The 16,745-nt window shown below is 42.2% G+C and overlaps 1 protein-coding gene across 3 annotated transcripts in view; it reads right to left on the reverse strand.

Annotated features, from left to right (window-relative positions):
* The window catches only part of HIVEP3 (HIVEP zinc finger 3), a 192,720-nt gene that overhangs the window by 23,009 nt on the left and 152,966 nt on the right, over nt 1–16,745 (reverse strand). For all 3 annotated transcript variants that reach the window (XM_089686294.1, XM_089686293.1, XM_089686292.1), the window contains exon 6: nt 2,807–2,982. In XM_089686294.1, the coding sequence (XP_089542420.1) occupies nt 2,807–2,982 (176 nt within the window). The remainder of the gene's footprint in view (nt 1–2,806; nt 2,983–16,745) is intronic.

Genomic DNA, 16,745 nt, shown 5'->3' on the forward strand with positions numbered 1-16,745 from the left:
CTAACACCTATGCTGACTACCCTGTGTAAGAAAGATGTACATCCACAATTCCAAAAAAGTTGGGACGCTGTGTAAAATCTACATAAAAACTAACTGCAATCATCTGCAAATCTCATAAACCCATATTTTATTTACAATAGAAACCATATCAAATGCTTAAACTGAGAAAATGTACCATTGTAAGAGTTCATACACACTGGACGCTCCATAGACGCCTTTCTTCTAACAGCAGAAAAAACGATTGGCCCTGGTAAATGTATGTACCGCAAAAAAATGCTGAAAGCTCCAAAAACATGAGTTTAGGAGAAACAGTCCTTAACCACCTCCCATCCGGCCATTGTATATAAACGGCCGGACGGTGGCAGTGCAGGGTCGGGTGGCGGTTTATAAATAGCCTCCCCGCACGCTGCTTGTGTGCGCTCCCAGGGAGCATGCAGCACCATGATCCGGTGCCCGCTGTGTCCCCCAGACACAGTGGAACACTGATCATTGGACGGGACCTCTGTACGAAGTCCCAATCATGTGATCACTGATTGGCCAATCAGTGATCACATGCAGAGTACTAAGCAAGATGTCACTTGTGACATCATTGCTTACTACGTGTGAAATCTGTGAATGATCACAGAGGTCACATGGTACAAGGCTATTCACAACAGCCTTGTACCATGTGACAAGCTGTGACCAATCACAGCTCACTCAGTAGTTCTCAATGGCTGCAAGAATGCATCTAGAGAGAAGGAGAAATGATTGCATTTACATCCTTTAAAAAAACAAAATCTTCCTCACCCCCGAAAAGTAGTACAGTGTCACCATGGTGACACTGTACTGCTAGGGTGACAGTATGTAAAAAAATGTAAAAAAATATAAAAAAAAAATGTAAAAAAAAAGTGTTTAAAAATTATAATCTTTGTTTATAAACTAATTTCGGTTATTTTTTTTTACTAAAAATATAACGGAATAAATTTTGACCAAGATTTATGATGAAATATTATTTATTTGCAAAATTTTATAAGAAAAACACTTTTTTTCAAAATGATTTTACATTTTCATTTACATAGCAAAAAAAATAAAAATCCCAATGGTGAATAAATACCACCAAAATAAAGTTTTATCTGTCTCAAAAAAATGCTAAAAAATTCATATTGGTACAGTGTTGCATGACCGCGCAATTGTCATTCAAAGTGTGATAGCGCTGAAAACTGAAAATTGGCCTGGACAGGAAGGGGGTAAAAGTGTCCGGACTGGAAGTGGTTAAGAAAAAAAAAAAAAAAATGACTGTTGAGCAGTTAGAACCATATATCAAACAAGAATTGGGCAACATTCCTCTTTCAAAACTCCAGCAACTCTCAGATTACACATTTGATATGTTTTCTATTTTCTACTGTGAACACAATATAGGTTTAGGAGATTTACAAATCATTGTTTTTAATGTAGATTTTACACAGCGTCCCAACTTTTTTAGGCTTGAGGTTGTATACTGTTAACTATTTTTAGGCCGCTCCAGTCATATGATCTCCCCTGTGTTAGCCAGCAGCGGCTGCAGAAAAGAGAAGAGAGAACACTCGACAATAGCTGAAATGCCTGGGAGCAGTGATGTCACCCAAAGTTTATTAATTTTCAGTGCTCTTTCCACTCCCCTGCAGCAGCAGCTAACTCACACAGGGAAACCGAGTCACATGACCAGACTGGAGCGGCGTGAAAATTCTAAGTACCGTATATATCATTAGTGCACAGACCAGTCAGCACTGATGTTAGTAAGGGGGAGGGAGCATTTTAAAGATTAGTTATGTACAGCCTGGATTTCCACCTTAATTTTCAGAGATAAACAATTCGTCTTAAGTCGCATGCACATGGTCGGAAGAAAAAAAAAAAACATATGTCCAGATGCATATCTATATGCAACTGGAATCATGCAACGCTTTGCTATGGCTGAATTTACACCTAGATGTTCAGCTGTGTCAAGGTGTATTCAGACAAACTGTGTTAAGCAAACATTATGCGCATCCCTAGACTGTTTAGCCTGGTTTTCTGCAGCTATTAGTGTATAAACGCATGTAAATACATGTAAACGTAAGTACATCTAGAGGCAGGAGAAATAGATCTGGGAAGTATAATGTTTGTTTATACTTCCCAGATCCATTTCTCCAGCATAAATGCGGGAGGCCTTTGTGAATGAGGGCTTATGACGGCAACGCTTAATTGCTCAATATATCTAGAAGAAGGCTGAAGAGGCTGTTTCATGTATAGAATTATTTGTTCTGGTCGGCTCTGGTGTCTCCTACTCAGCCTGAAGATCCAGTGTGTGAAGAACACAACCTCTGTGTCATCAGATACCATACAGGGACATTAACCCTGTATTGTAAGCTGAGGATAAAGTGTGACCAGAACCTGCTCCACCACCATAGGACCAGTCCCAACGCTGGAGGAAGCCTACTGGACCACGTAACATATGTATTTACTCCCTAATCCTTTGACCCTAGATTAAATAAGTAAATAACCCTTGCAGCTCGAGTGGGCCCACTGCAGGGGTGATTCTTTTTTTTTCCTTAGAGTTGAGCTTTAATGTGCTTTTATGGCTTGTTCAGATTCTGGAAATATTTTAATGTGCATGATCTGGACACAAGTTCACTTTAAAACTACATTTCAACCAAAAGATCACTGTCACTAGGACAGAAACTGAGGGGGTATACCCCCTGCAGTGATAAAGACAGCTAAAGAAAACGAATAACAGAGCCTTCTATCTTTTTCCCACTGTACTATAACAAAATATTTCTGGCATTAATTTTAGAAAGAATGAAAAACTCACCTTTGGTTTTGAAGGCAAAATTGCAATGTTTGCACATGTATGGTCGATGGTCAGTGTGTGTGCGAATATGTTTTTTCAGCATGCTTGGCTTCTTACAACGAATACCACACTCCTCACACACATACTTTCCCCTGCCGCGGCCTCGAACGTAAACATATTCTTCATTTGATTTGTACCTATAGAAGGAAGGATTGTATTTATCTAAGGAATGGCTTAAAATGTGTCAGGACAACATTTTACTTATGAACATACAGTATAAAGGTTAAGTCCACCAAAACTGATTTAATTTTGTTTCGCTACACTGGGGTAGGTGATTCTATCCCCTACTGGGTTGCAGAATATTTTCAGAAGTCTAAAAAGTCCCCACGGTTGTGTCACTCAGGGTTGCTCAGATTTTCAGGGATTCCTGCAGTTTATAGGGACACAGATTTTCTCCTTTGAACATTTTGGATTCTTCATTTGGCCATTTTGAAAATACTGAGAATTAAAGTAGAACTCCAGGCTCTAACTAAGCCTAAAACTGCTTCCACCACCCCTTGTAACCCCTCTACTAACTACATTGTAGAAAGAAATGCGATGTCACTCATAGGCATATTACTATGGGGCAGCCATTATCAGATGTCCCTCCTCTCCTCTGAAGCAGTCACTGGGAGCCAAATTGCACGACTGGACCGGTGTTCCCTATGAATAGGCAAGTATAAACATCTTCTGTCGTTTTAGGCTTAGTTAGTTAGAGCTTGGACTTCCACTTTAAGCCTTTTGCATGGACTTAACCTTTAACCAAATAGTACTGGTGACACAAAAATGCACATATATTAAAAGGTATAAAATTAGACACAGAGTGAGACATTTAAAACCTAGTGAACAGGGTGATGCAGAAAAAGCTAGGGATATATTTGGTGTGCAGCAAACTTTTTCTATTTTATGCAAGGACTGGTACAGGCCTGCTCCATAGCAGAGACATTAAGACAGAACAGGTGTCAAAAAAGGAGAGTGTGATGAAGAATAAGGTAACAGAAGCTGTGTAAGAAACCGCAGTATAATATAAAAAATTCAAGAAAAAAAAGTTATGGTTCAAAAGACGAAAGGCTTGACAACTCATGCAACTGGTACAAGTGTAACATAGATGAAGCGTGGATTCTGGTGAGCCACAGTTTGTTGCAGAGGTAAATATAGGATGGAGCCAGCTGGAGAAGGAAGGAAAGCACAGAGATACACTGGGGAAGAGAATAAGTGGTCACAGAACTCTTTTCTGCTGTTATTCCACCAATTCCTGAAAAGGGCAAGATGTGAGATCTAAGCAACTTTGACCATGAACTAACTGTTCATGCCAGATGTCATGTTTGCAGTGTGTCAGCTACTTCTGATCAAGGATTTCCATATTCTAGAGCATGGATGCTCAACCTGTGGCCATCCAGCTGTTGCAGAACTACAAGCCCCTTCATGCCACAGTCTTCGAGAGTCATGCTTGTAACGGTCAGCCTTGCAATGCCTCATGGGATTTGTAGTTCCACAATACCTGGAGGGCCACAGGTTGAGCCCCCATGCTCTACAGGATTTAGGGTTAACAGACAGTGGTGGAACAAACATGACAGTGTTTAATGAGTGGCAAGTTCTGTAGGTAAAATCATCTTGGTAACCAAGAGGTCACTGTAGAAAGACCAGATTAGTAGTACCTGACAGGAAGTCAATAACTGGGAAACAATAACCGGGCAGAACAGCAACAGACATTCCAACATGTCAGCTCAGAACTGAAAACTAAAGCTACAGATGACACAAGATCACCAAAACTGGACAACGGAAGACTTGGTTCAAGTGCCCATGTATTTGTGACCCATGAATTCATGGCTCTATCCTGCCTTGTGAGAAAGATTCAAGTTGTTGTTAGTGATTTTAGTGATGCTGTGGAGTTAGCATTTGAGGCCGTTCTCAAAGCAGGGCTTATATTCCATACTGCATTGCACACTTCAAAGAAGTGGCAACTGGATGTATTTAAATCTGTTTCTGTATGTTCCTTTACTACTGATCTTAGCCACCCTTTACACCTCTAACTATTTGGTACCATCACAGAAGCTTGTCAACTACATTAAACAATTTAAAACTTCTCCCTGGATTAGCAAATGGCTGCAAATCCTTCCTTACAATGGGTGAATGATGGAGACTTTGCAGGATTAAGGGTTCATGTACACTGCAGCTGACATTCAGGAGCTTTTCTGCGTTTTTTCAGCAGCCCATGAACGCTCCCTAATGTTTTCCTACTATGTCGTTTACAGTTGTTTACAGGCAGTTGAGTTTAGAGTAGTTTTTTTGAATGCACCAAACTTGTGTTTAGGAGTAAATTTTATCAGCGTTTCAAACGCCAAATGCTTGTAAATGCGTGTAAACGTGGTTAACCGCGTTTATAAGCATTTGCGTTTAGAAAAGTTTTTTGACTGGTCCATATCCAGGGCACAATTCACTAAGTGGTATCCTACCGCATCGGAGTATGCGATAGGATACCGCATAGCATTTTATTAAAAAAAAAATTTAAATCCACTAAAAAAGGCTACTAAATACAGCATGATTTTATCAAGTCATGCAGAATTTTAGTAGTGAAAATCATGCATCATGTTTCAGCTAAATGCAAAAGAAAGAATTGCCGGCAATTAAAAAAATTATTTAAAAAAACGGCGTGGGGTCCCCCCTCCCATCCATACCAAGCCTAACGGGTCTGGTATGGATTTTGAGGGGAAGCCCCATGCAAAAAAAAATGGTGTGGGGGTTCCCCCCCCAAAATCCATACCAGACCCTTATCCGAGCATGCAACCCAGCAGGTCAGGAAAGGGGGGGCGAGTGAGAGCACCCCCCCGAACCATACCAGGCCACATGCCCGGAACATGGGGGAGTACTTTGGGGTAGGGGGAGCTCCCCCACAGAGCACCTTGTCCCCATGTTGATGGGCACAAGGGCCTCTTCCCCACAACCCTGGGCTGTGGTTGTGGGGGTCTGCGGGCAGGGGGCTTATCGGAATCTGGAAGCCCCCTTTAGCAATGGGGCCCCCAGATCCCCCCACGTGAATGAGTATGGGGTACATGGTACCGCTACCCATTCACAAAAAAAAAACTGTAGTGTGAAAAAAGACAGGAGTCACTCTTTGACAAGTCCTTTAATAAAAAAATGTCACCAGAAATAAATGCAATGTCAATCACGATGTCCACCGCCACCACTCCGAAGAAAAAGAAAAAAAAAGCTCCGCTACTAACGCTGGCCCCCGGCCATCTGCTCAGAAGCGGGTTTGACAGTTCTTAAATATGTAAGGGGCGTGGCCATCACGTATGTGACCCCACCCCTGTGTGGCGTCAGTGACCAGCATGCCACGGTCAATGATGTCACACGGGCAGGGTCACACAGGTGATGTCACCAGGTGGCCCCGCCCCTTGCATATTTAAGAACTGTCAAATTAGCTTCTGACATCGTGATTGACGTTGGATTTACTTCGGGGGACATTGTTTTATTAAAGGACTTGTCAAAGATTGTCTCTTGTCTTTTCACACTACAGCTTTTTTTTGTGAATGGGTAGCGGTACCATGTACCCCATACTCAGATACGTGGGGGGGCGGGATTTGGGGGCCCAGATAAGCCCCCTGCTCGCAGACCCCCACAACCACAGCCCAGGGTTGTGGGGAAGAGGCCCTTGTGGCTTTGTGTAACTAAATGGTAGGCTTGTTCCACTTGCTGGCTTGTATACAAGTTTTGCACAATTTTTAGACAATTTGTCAAGGCACCCCTGAAGAAACCTCAAGGCACCCTGGTTGAGAAAGGCTGACTTAGATTACAAAATCTTCAGTTTTACTCAAATTAGTTGATGCAAAAATGAATACACCCCACAACAAAAACTACTACATCAAGTATTTTGTATGACCTCCATGATTTGTAAGGACAGCACTAAGTCTTCTAGGCATGGAATGAACAAGTTGGTGACATATTGCAACATCTATCTTTTTCCATTGTTCAAGAACGACCTCTTTTAGAGCCTGGATGCTGATGCTCAACTAGTCTCTTCAGAATTCCCCTTAGGTATTCGATTGGGTTCAGAGCAGGAGACACATTTGGCTACTGAATCACTTTCACACTGTTCTTCCGAAGTGCAACAGTGGCCTTAGATGTGTGTTTTGGATCATTTTAATATTGAAAAAGTGCATGACGACCAAGGGAATGGAGTGATGGTAGCATCTTCTCTTTCAATATAGTGCAGTACATCTGTGAATTCATGATACCATCAATGACATGCAGCTCCCTGACACCAGCAGCACTCATGCAGCCCCATGAAAGGACACTGCCACCACGTTTCACTGTAGGCACCATGCATTTTTCTTTGTATTCTTCACCTTTGCAACGTCATACAGTTTTGAAGCTATCAGTTCAAAAAACATTTATCTTGGTCTCATCACTCCAGAGTCCCAGTAGTCTTTTTCAGCAAGGGTTCTGGTAAATTCTAGGCGAGCTTTTTTGTGCATGGACTTTAGGAGAAGCTTCCTTCGTGGACGACACCCATGCATGCCATTCCTCTGCAGTATATGCCATATCATGTCATGGGAAACAATCACCCCAGTTCGGCTTTCTACTTCTTTAGCTAACTGCAGTGAACTTACATGGTGATTTTCTTCAACCTTTATCAGAAGATGCTCCTGTAGAGGTGTCAATGTCCATGGATGCCTGGAAGTGTCTGTGAGATGGTTGCAGTTCCATCTTTGTCTTAATGAATAATTAGAATTCTTGTTACTTAGGATTTTGCAGAAAATTTAGCTTTGCTCCTAAGACTTTCATTTGGGTGTATTCATTTTGCAACATGGTCTTGAATTAATCTGTTAGGAAAAATACTTTGTGTGAGCAAATTAACAAATCTTGTCTGGTAGTATTTTGTAGTATAGTGTCCCATAGAAAAATGTGATTCTAGCCCTCGATCCCCTCATGTTTTGCATTGTATTGTTATTGTTCTGTCCCCCTTTGTAATGTACAGCGCTGAGCGAACTATTGGCGCTTTATAAATACTGTATAATAATAATAATTCTGAAAGTAATGTAAAGGTTTTCTGACAAATCTGTTGGGGTGAACTCATTTATGCTCAGCACTGAATATTATATATACCTGTGATGCTAGCCATACACAGGAAATCAAACAATCAATGGGCAATGTACAGGGAGAAACTCATTCCTACAGACAGGCTTAGCTGCATCTGTACATAAACAGAATTGGTTACTTTGCCGAACAATATTTGTGCAAAATATTTCAGACACCTTAAGCTTTTAAAAATAGAATTTTTTCAGCATGCTGAAAGAATACTTTGGTCAATTTTCAATAATCCTTGAATTAGGAGCAACGCTCAGATTTTATCAACTCACTAACACAGGCCAAAAAACACAGATTAAAGCCTAGTATGAGAAGACTGAATAGAACGAACAGTGAGGAGCAGAAGTATTTGAACACCATGCAATTTTGCAAGTTCTCCCACTTAGAAATCATGGAGGGGCCTGAAATTTACATTGTAGGTGCATTCCCACTCTGAGAGACAGAATTAAAAAAAAAAAAAATTCAGTAAATCACATTGTATGATTTTTAAAGAATTTATTTGACTTGCACTGCTAAACATAAGTATTTGAACACCTAAGAAACAGCAAGAATTCTGGCTCTCAAAGACCTGTTACTGTGCCTTTAAAAAGTCTACCTCTACTCCACTCATTAATCTAACTTAGTAGCACCTGTCTGAGCTCTTTAAAGACACCTGTCCACCCCACAGTCAGTCAGACGCCAACTACTACCATGGGCAAGACCAAAAAGCTGTCAAAAGACACCAGAGACAAAATTGTGGACCTCCACAAGGCTGGAAAGGGCTACGGGGCAATTGCCAAGCAGCTTGGTGAAACTAGATCAACTGTTGGAGCAATTGTTAGAAAATGGAAGAGGCTAAAGACGACTGTCAGACTCCCTCGGACTGGGGCTCCATGCAAGATCTCACCTCGTGGGGTATCACTGATGATAAGAAAGGTGAGGAATTAGCCCAGAACTACAAGGGAGGAGCAGGTCACTGTCGGTAGAACACTACGCCGTCATGATTTCAAATCATGCATTGCTCGGAAGCTTCCAATGCTCAAGTCATCACATGTCCAGGCCCGTTTGAAGTTTGCCAATGACCATCTGGATGATCCAGAGGAGGCATGGGAGAAAGTCATGTGGTCATGAGACCAACGTAGAACTTTTTAGGCTAAACTTTCCTCGTCGTGTTTGGAGGAAAAAGAAGGATGAGTTGCATCCCAAGAACACCATCCCTACTGTGACGCATTGGGGTGGTAACATCATGCTTTGGGGGTGCTTTTCTGCGAAGGGGACAGGACGACTGTACTGTATTAAGGAGAGGATGAATGGGGCCATTTATTGTGAGATTTTGAGCAACAACCTCCTTCCCTCAGTCAGAGCATTGAAGATGGGTCGTGGCTGGGTCTTCCAATATGACAACGACCCGAAGCACACAGTCAGGATAACCAAGGAGTGGCTCTGTAAGAAGCATATCAAGGTTCTGGAGTGGCCTAGCCAGTCTCCAGACCTAAATCCAATAGAACATCGTTGAAGGGAGCTGAAACTCCGTGTTGCTCAGTGACAGCCCCGAAACCCGACAGATCTAGAGGAGATCTGTGTGGAGGAGTGGGCCAAAATCCCTGTTGCAGTGTGTGCAAACCTGGTCAAGAACTACAGGAAACGTTTGACCTCTGTAATTGCAAACAAAGGCTTCTGTACCAAATATTAACACTGATTTTCTCAGGTGTTCAAATACTTATGTTCAGCAGTGCAGGACAAATAAATTCTTTAAAAATCATACAATGTGATTTCCTGAATTATTTTTTTAAATTCTGTCTCTCAGAGTGGGAATGCACCTACAATGTGAATTTCAGACCCCTCAATGATTTCTAAGTGAGCGAACTTGCAAAATCACAGGGTGTTCAAATACTTCTGTTCCTCACTGTACATAATAGTTACAATAAAGAAAACTTGAAGAACGAGAGTGCATCGAAAAGCATTGCAGAACCATAACATACGTATCTGAACACAGGTGCACTGCTCTCTGTCCTCAGCTTTTTTTTCTTGGGAGAACAGATCTCTTAACATTAGCATTCTTCTCTTAGTTTAACATAAAGTGATTGCAAAGCTTTTTTGTTTTGTTTCAATGGTTTTGCACAGAGCGTCCCAAACCTCTTCTGGGTACCCCACTGGCACTCTGGGCTCCTCCTCCCTTCCAAATGCCCCCACAGCATGCAGTTTGGGGGCACTCATGAGGACTTGATCCCAAGCCAGGCTCTGTGCATCTATTCAGACACACAACGAGGTCTGGCCCGCTCCCAGTTTTGAATGACAGCAGCAGGAGCTAATGGCTCCCGCTGCCCTTAGGCAAGCCTGTGAGAGAGGGAAGAGGGGAGAAGAACTGCAGCACATGGCACAGTGGAGAATTGAGATCGGACTCAGGAAGTATTGGGGGCACTACTATTAAATGTTTTTTTACCTTAACGCAGAGATTGCATTAAAGGTAAAACCATTTACCTTTACAACCACTTGAAATGCAAAACATTTTCTGGAGATTATAATTACACCTTTTAAATTCTAGGAAGCAGGGGCCCGATGCTACATCTGTCCCCTGCCTCTTCTAAGACTGAGAACTGACCGATCAAAACTGCTGATCGTGCAGTTCTCATCCTTCAGTGAGCAGATAGCTGATGATTGTCAGTCACCGGCTCTCTGCTTTGCCACTCCAGCTCTCACTGGAGCATCAGGACATGGAGGGGGCAGAAGTGGCTCGTGCACGCTCTCAGCGGCTCTTGCAGGATCTCAGCGGCTCACTGAGAGGCTGAGCCAGCTTCCCATCCAGGCATTTGGATGGATCCCAAATGTAAAGTTTGAGTCAGTCCAGAGCCTGGACCAGGTGAGTGACATTAGCCTGCTGTCGGCTGAAAACAGGCCTCAGGGGTGCAGTTTGTTCCTCTATAGGAGAAGTAGGGCCAAAATGGCTTTAGCCATACTTCTCATTCAATGCATTCTCTGCACGAAGGTAAAAAAACATCTGTGGTCAGTTCCCCCAGCCCTCCCTAAATACTTCCCTGATCCTGATCTGGATCCAGCTCTGTGCCCGAGAGCATTGGCTGTGTCCTCTCTGTCTCTTCCAATGGAGGCAGCAGCAGCAGCTATTGGCTCCTGTCAATCACAGCTTGTGAGGAGGGAGCAGGAGGTGGTGTTGAGCCACGCTTTGTGCATCAATGGACAGAGCCCATCTCAGGATTGAGCCCACATGAGTGCCCCCATAGCAAGCAGCTTGTTCTGGGAATACACGGAAAGGGGAGGAGACAGGAGTGTCAGCGGGGGACCTCAGAAGGAGGAGGATCGTGGCTTCTCTGCAAAACTGTTGCACAGAGCAGACAAGTATGACATCTTTGTTATAAAAAAAATTACCTTTACAATCACTTTAATGTTACGTGATGGAGAAGGCATAGGGTTCTCGGACTTGTAATGGATAAGTGACAATACAGTGCATTCCTAAAGTATTCTGATCCCCTTCAATATTTTCAATTTTGTTATGTTGCAGCCTGATACAGTTGTTTAAATTCATTTTTTTCTCATTAATTTACACTCCCCATAATGACAAAGTGAAAACAGAATTTTAGAAATGTCTGAATTTAATAAAAAGAAAAAATAAAATATCACATCTACCTAAGTATTCAGAACCTTTAGACTGGGTTCACATGAATGTGGTGCAGGAAACACTGCGAATCCTGTGCATTTCCTGCACCGCATTGCAATCGCATGGTGTTAATGCGATCAGGTGCGGGTGTCAATGTTAAATTAAAGACACTTTGAAACAGATCACAAAACATGATGTGATTGCCAGAAATCGCTTTGCATGGGTTAGCACACCCATGCGATGTGATTCAGGTGCGTGTAAAAAAAAGGGTCCTGCACCTTTTTGGTATGGATGCAATGCAATTTGAGCCATACAAAATGTATGGCTCAAATTGCACCACACAGACATTGTATGAAATTCGCACAGGAATGCGATGCAATTCCTGTGCGAATTACATGCAGTGTCCCGCACCACATTAGTGTGAACCCAGTCTTACGCAGTACTTTGTTGAAGCACCTTTGGCAGCAATTACAGCCTCAAGCCTTTTTGGGTATGATGCGACAATTTTTGAGTTGCTGGTTTGGGGTATTTTCTGCCATTCTTCTTTGCAAATTCACTCAAGTAGGTATGCACCGATACCGATACCGGTACCGATACAAAGTATTTTCACAAGTACTTGAGAAAATGCTCCCATTACCAGAAATCAATACTATATGGTGTGATTTGCATCTATATAAAATGAATGGGCGCAAATCATGCTGCAAAGAATAGCATGCAATTTCAACAGGACTGCGGTGCGATTCCTGTCCAAATCGCATGTCAATCATACCAATACCAACAGGGTATAGGTGCATCCCTACTCTCAAGCTGTCAGGTTGGATGGGGACTGTCAGTAGACAGCTATTTTCAGATCTCTCCAGAGATGTTCAATAGGGTTCACGTTAGGGCTCTGTCTGGGCTACTCTAGAACATTCAGAAGTTGTCCCTAAGCCACTGTGTTATCTTGGCTGTATGCTTAAGATCGTTGTCATCGTTGTATTGCTGGAAGGTGAACCTTCGGCCCAGTCTAAGGTCCGGAGTGATGTGGAACAGGTTTTCTCTGTACTTTGAGGATATCTCTGTACTTTTCTCAATTCAGCTTTCCCTCAACCCTGCCCAGTCCCGGCTGCTGAAAATCATTGCCACAGTATGATGCTGCCACCACCGTGCTTCACTGTTGTGATGGTATTTGGCAGGTGATGAGCAGTGCCTGGTTTCCTCCAGACAAAACATTTAGAATTGAGGCCAAACAGTTCAATCTTGGTTTCATCAGACCACAGAATCTTGTTCCTCACAGTTTGAGAGTCCTTCAGGTGCTTTTTGACAAACTCCAAGTGGGCTTTCATGTGTTTTGCAGAGGAGAGGCTCTTGTCTAGCCACTCTGCCATAAAGCCCAGATTGGTGGTGGACTGCAGTGATGGTTGTCCTTCTGGAACTTTATCCAATCTCAACACAGGATCTCTGGAGCTCAGTCAGAGTGACTATCGGGTTCTTAGTCACCTCTCTTACTAAGGCCTTTCTCCCCAGATTGCTCAGTTTGGCCGATCAACCAGCTCCTGGAAGAGTCCTGGTTATGCCAAACGTCTTCCATTTGAGCATTATGGAGGCCACTGTGCTCTTGGGAACCTTTAGTGCAGCAGAAATTCTGTTGTACCCTTCCCCAGATCTGTGTCTTGCAACGACCAAGAAAAATGGCAGGCAAAGGAGCTAAATTTCAAGTGTTGTTGCATATGGTCTGAATACGTATGCCAACGTGTTAGTTCAGTATTTCCTTTTTCATACATTTGCAAATATTTCTAAAATGCGGTTTTCACTTTGTTGTTATGGTGTACGGAGTGTAGATTAATGAAGGGGGGTCTGAATACATTGGAAATGCACTGTATGTGCTTTAGAGGGGAATCATTAATGAATGGGGACCTATGAAAACTGCCTTTCACATGAATCAAAAATATACTTCAGCATTTGCCAAATACTATGATTATTTTTAGTAAAAATGCACCCTATTCTTTGCATACAGTAAATAAAAAAACTTGCACTCTTGAACTCCAGTGTATCCCCTGCAGCCTAGTTCACATGGTCTCTTGCTACCAGGAGTATTGTTGAGGGGACATGTCATTTGAATGGTATATTTATTTAAGTCAGAGTGCCTGGTATATTTTCAGTGAGAGAATCAGCAAGCCTATTGTCACACATATATTTCCATATGTGCTGAGATGTCCTGTTCAACTGGGCATAGCTATAATAGATTCCTGCCAACCTATAGTTTAACAGGAGAGGCAGACATCCATTGTAGCCTATAGGGCGGAAGGGACCACGCTCCATGTTTAAGAGGATGTGTCAGTGCTTGTGTTTCTATGGAAACCCGAGCACTAACTTGATACATGTTTTTTTTTTACCCCAAAAAAGATGAAGACAAATCTAGAGGGAAGCACAATTTTTTTTTTTTTTTTTTTAAGATCAAACCTGCATGTATCCAATAAACATGATATTTTCAAAAAGCTCTAAAACCTAGTGCACCATTTACTGACCATCCTCTCCTCCTCAGCAGCACTGGCTTTTACAGGTGTGTGTCAAATACATTTTTAACAAGCATCAATTGTATATGACTTCAAGGAAGCACACAGAAGATCAAAGAAAACATATTTTGGATTAGATGGAAACAGTGATAGATGTGATTTTCAAAATGGTTATTCTATACATACATATACAAATCCAACATAAACATGTGCCCCCACTCTAAATTCTTTTGTACAACCATCAGAACAGAGAAGTTATGCAGGTGGGGTTAGGTAGGGGAAAGGAAGTTAGGGTACCTGGGAAGTAGGATATCAGAAAAGCAGGTCTAGGAAAGTGGTCAAGATGGCAGCAGATGACATCTGGGGGAAGAGGTCAAGGGATCATGGTTGAGCCCTGGGGAAAAGGTCAAAAAATTGTGAATCAGTTCTGGGGAAGATTTCAAACAAGAAAGGATAATTAGTCATAAGACTAACAACCACTGGGATAATTCGTAGAGCTCAGTTTAGGGATGTGCATGTGCAGTGTATATAGTGTATAACGAAACAGAAAAATCATGGGTTTTTTACAGCCTACATATTGTATTTACAGTCTTGTGTTAGGGGATGTTTTTCATCAATTAGAAATGTATTCTGATAAAAAAAATCCCGTGCCCCTTCAAGGCTATCAAATGTGGCATCCATGAGAGTGTGGGCACGTGTTCACACCGCCAGCCTTGTTAATATGAAACAATCACCTTGAGGACAGAGAGCAGACGCTCTCTGGTGGGTGAGTGTATGTGGGGGAGGGATAGTGGTGAGATCATTGCAAAGAGATCCAGTCTGACTTAATATTTGTCTGCGGTTGTATGATGTAAGATTCCAGAATGCAGCCTCCTCTACCTCTCACTGGAACAGAAAGAGGAGGGTGTAAAACAGGATAGAAAAAAAAACACACAAGAAATAAGAGCAAAGTAGCAGCAGAAAGGACAGTGGAATAGAGAGGGTGATCGCTCTAATTCAATGATGGTAATCAGTCTAAGGGATGAACTGTAGGTTATTAAAAGGGGCCGTGTTAACAAGAAAGATTTTATAATGTGAAACAGAGACAGAGCAATGGTAATGCTGATGAAGGGCATAAATAGACAGCAGTATTACCAGATACATCTTTTAACAATTTCACTACCAGCCCTGCTGCACTATATCATAAGCTCTGTAAACAGATACGGAAGATTAGAAATAAAGCGTTGTAACCCATAGCAACTAATCACAGATCAGCTTATCAGCTCAGTGTAGTAATGAAAGTGTGACTGGCTGCTAAAGGTATCATGGTCACTCTAACGGTTGATTTTTTTTTTTTTCTGGTTTAGGATAGAATGACATAGGGATAGAACAGGGGTGGATAAACTTCCCATGAGCCACATGAGAAACAGACTGTTGTTGAGGGCCACCAGATGGAGTTGTTCACATGCCACAGCATTTTTAATTTGGGCTGCAAAGTTTGACAAATGGCACTGCTTGTCAAACTTGCCCATTGAGTTAAATAGGGCCACGTTGCAACTGCATGCAATTGCAGCAAGTTAGACCGGCATTATAAGGTTATATCAGGTGTGCTGAGACAATATAACACCTCCTCACCGCCTGTCAAATGTCCACTAAAAAGCACTGGGACCAGAAGGAGCTAGCCTGAGATTGGTACGGAGGGGATTTCTTCAGATACTGACCTGGAGTGCAGAACAGGTGCATGGCTACTGGGATGCATTACAAGTGCTAAAACAGAAAGAACTGGGTAGCAGAGTGGTGGGAGACCACGGCGAAGTCTTCTAGGCAATGCTCTCCCACCAGAACCAAGCTTCTCCACTGTACCTCAGGCTTTCTCCTTGCAGTCCTTGTAGCGCTCCACACTGTCAGCATGCCACTCTAAATCGGTCAGGTTCCTCAGTGAGGCATGTGGACAGCGGAGGCATAAAGGACTGGATAGGGACAGCCAAAGGACCAGATTTAGTCCTAAGACCGCAATTTGCCCAGGTCCCAGCTAGAACCTCTGACCTGCTCCTTTTTGTGGTCTGTCACTGGGATAGAAAGAGAAGGAAAATCCAAAATGTTGCCATCATCACCAAAACATGGGGAAATCTTTAAATGGGAACACCTGTTATGGTGACATCTCAAAGGTGGGATTTGCCTTCACTTTCCTGCATCCAGATATCAGCAAGGTAGAGAGATGTGATGGGAAGCTTGATAAAATGAACTGCGTGTCCCTGAAACATTGGTTAGGGCTTGCAACTATGCTTTTGTTTTTGGTAATGAAGATTCTGAATTTCACCGCAGTGTCAGCCCTTGCATCTATCTTGTTGGTTGTCTACAAGGTACCTACTATCACTGCTGCATTCAAGTTTACCATTGGCCTTAAGAGGTATAAGAATAGGAGGCTTTTTCATATAGATCCCCAAAAGGGAACACAAACAACAATTAGAACCTCTTAGATATTAGAGCCCTTCCTCATTCTATTCAAAGCAAGGAAAAAAAAAATCTGTGTAACAGTAATAATATAGTATCTAGAAAGGATAATACTATTTACTTAACATGCACTTTAAAAATGTATATTGAAAAAAGACATTAATATTTAGTATATACACAAAGGTATGCATATTTTGAAAAAAACTATATAGTGACTGAAATGCATTATAACCACACTAATTCTGCAAAACATTCTTCTTAAAAGCTTTATTTCCTTCAATATCAGAGCCTGGAGCATAGGGCTGGAAAG

This window comes from Staurois parvus, unplaced genomic scaffold, assembly GCF_062004578.1.
Source record: "Staurois parvus isolate SC_StPar_1 unplaced genomic scaffold, SC_StPar_1.0 ptg000394l, whole genome shotgun sequence".
Classification (NCBI taxonomy): Eukaryota; Metazoa; Chordata; class Amphibia; order Anura; family Ranidae; genus Staurois; species Staurois parvus.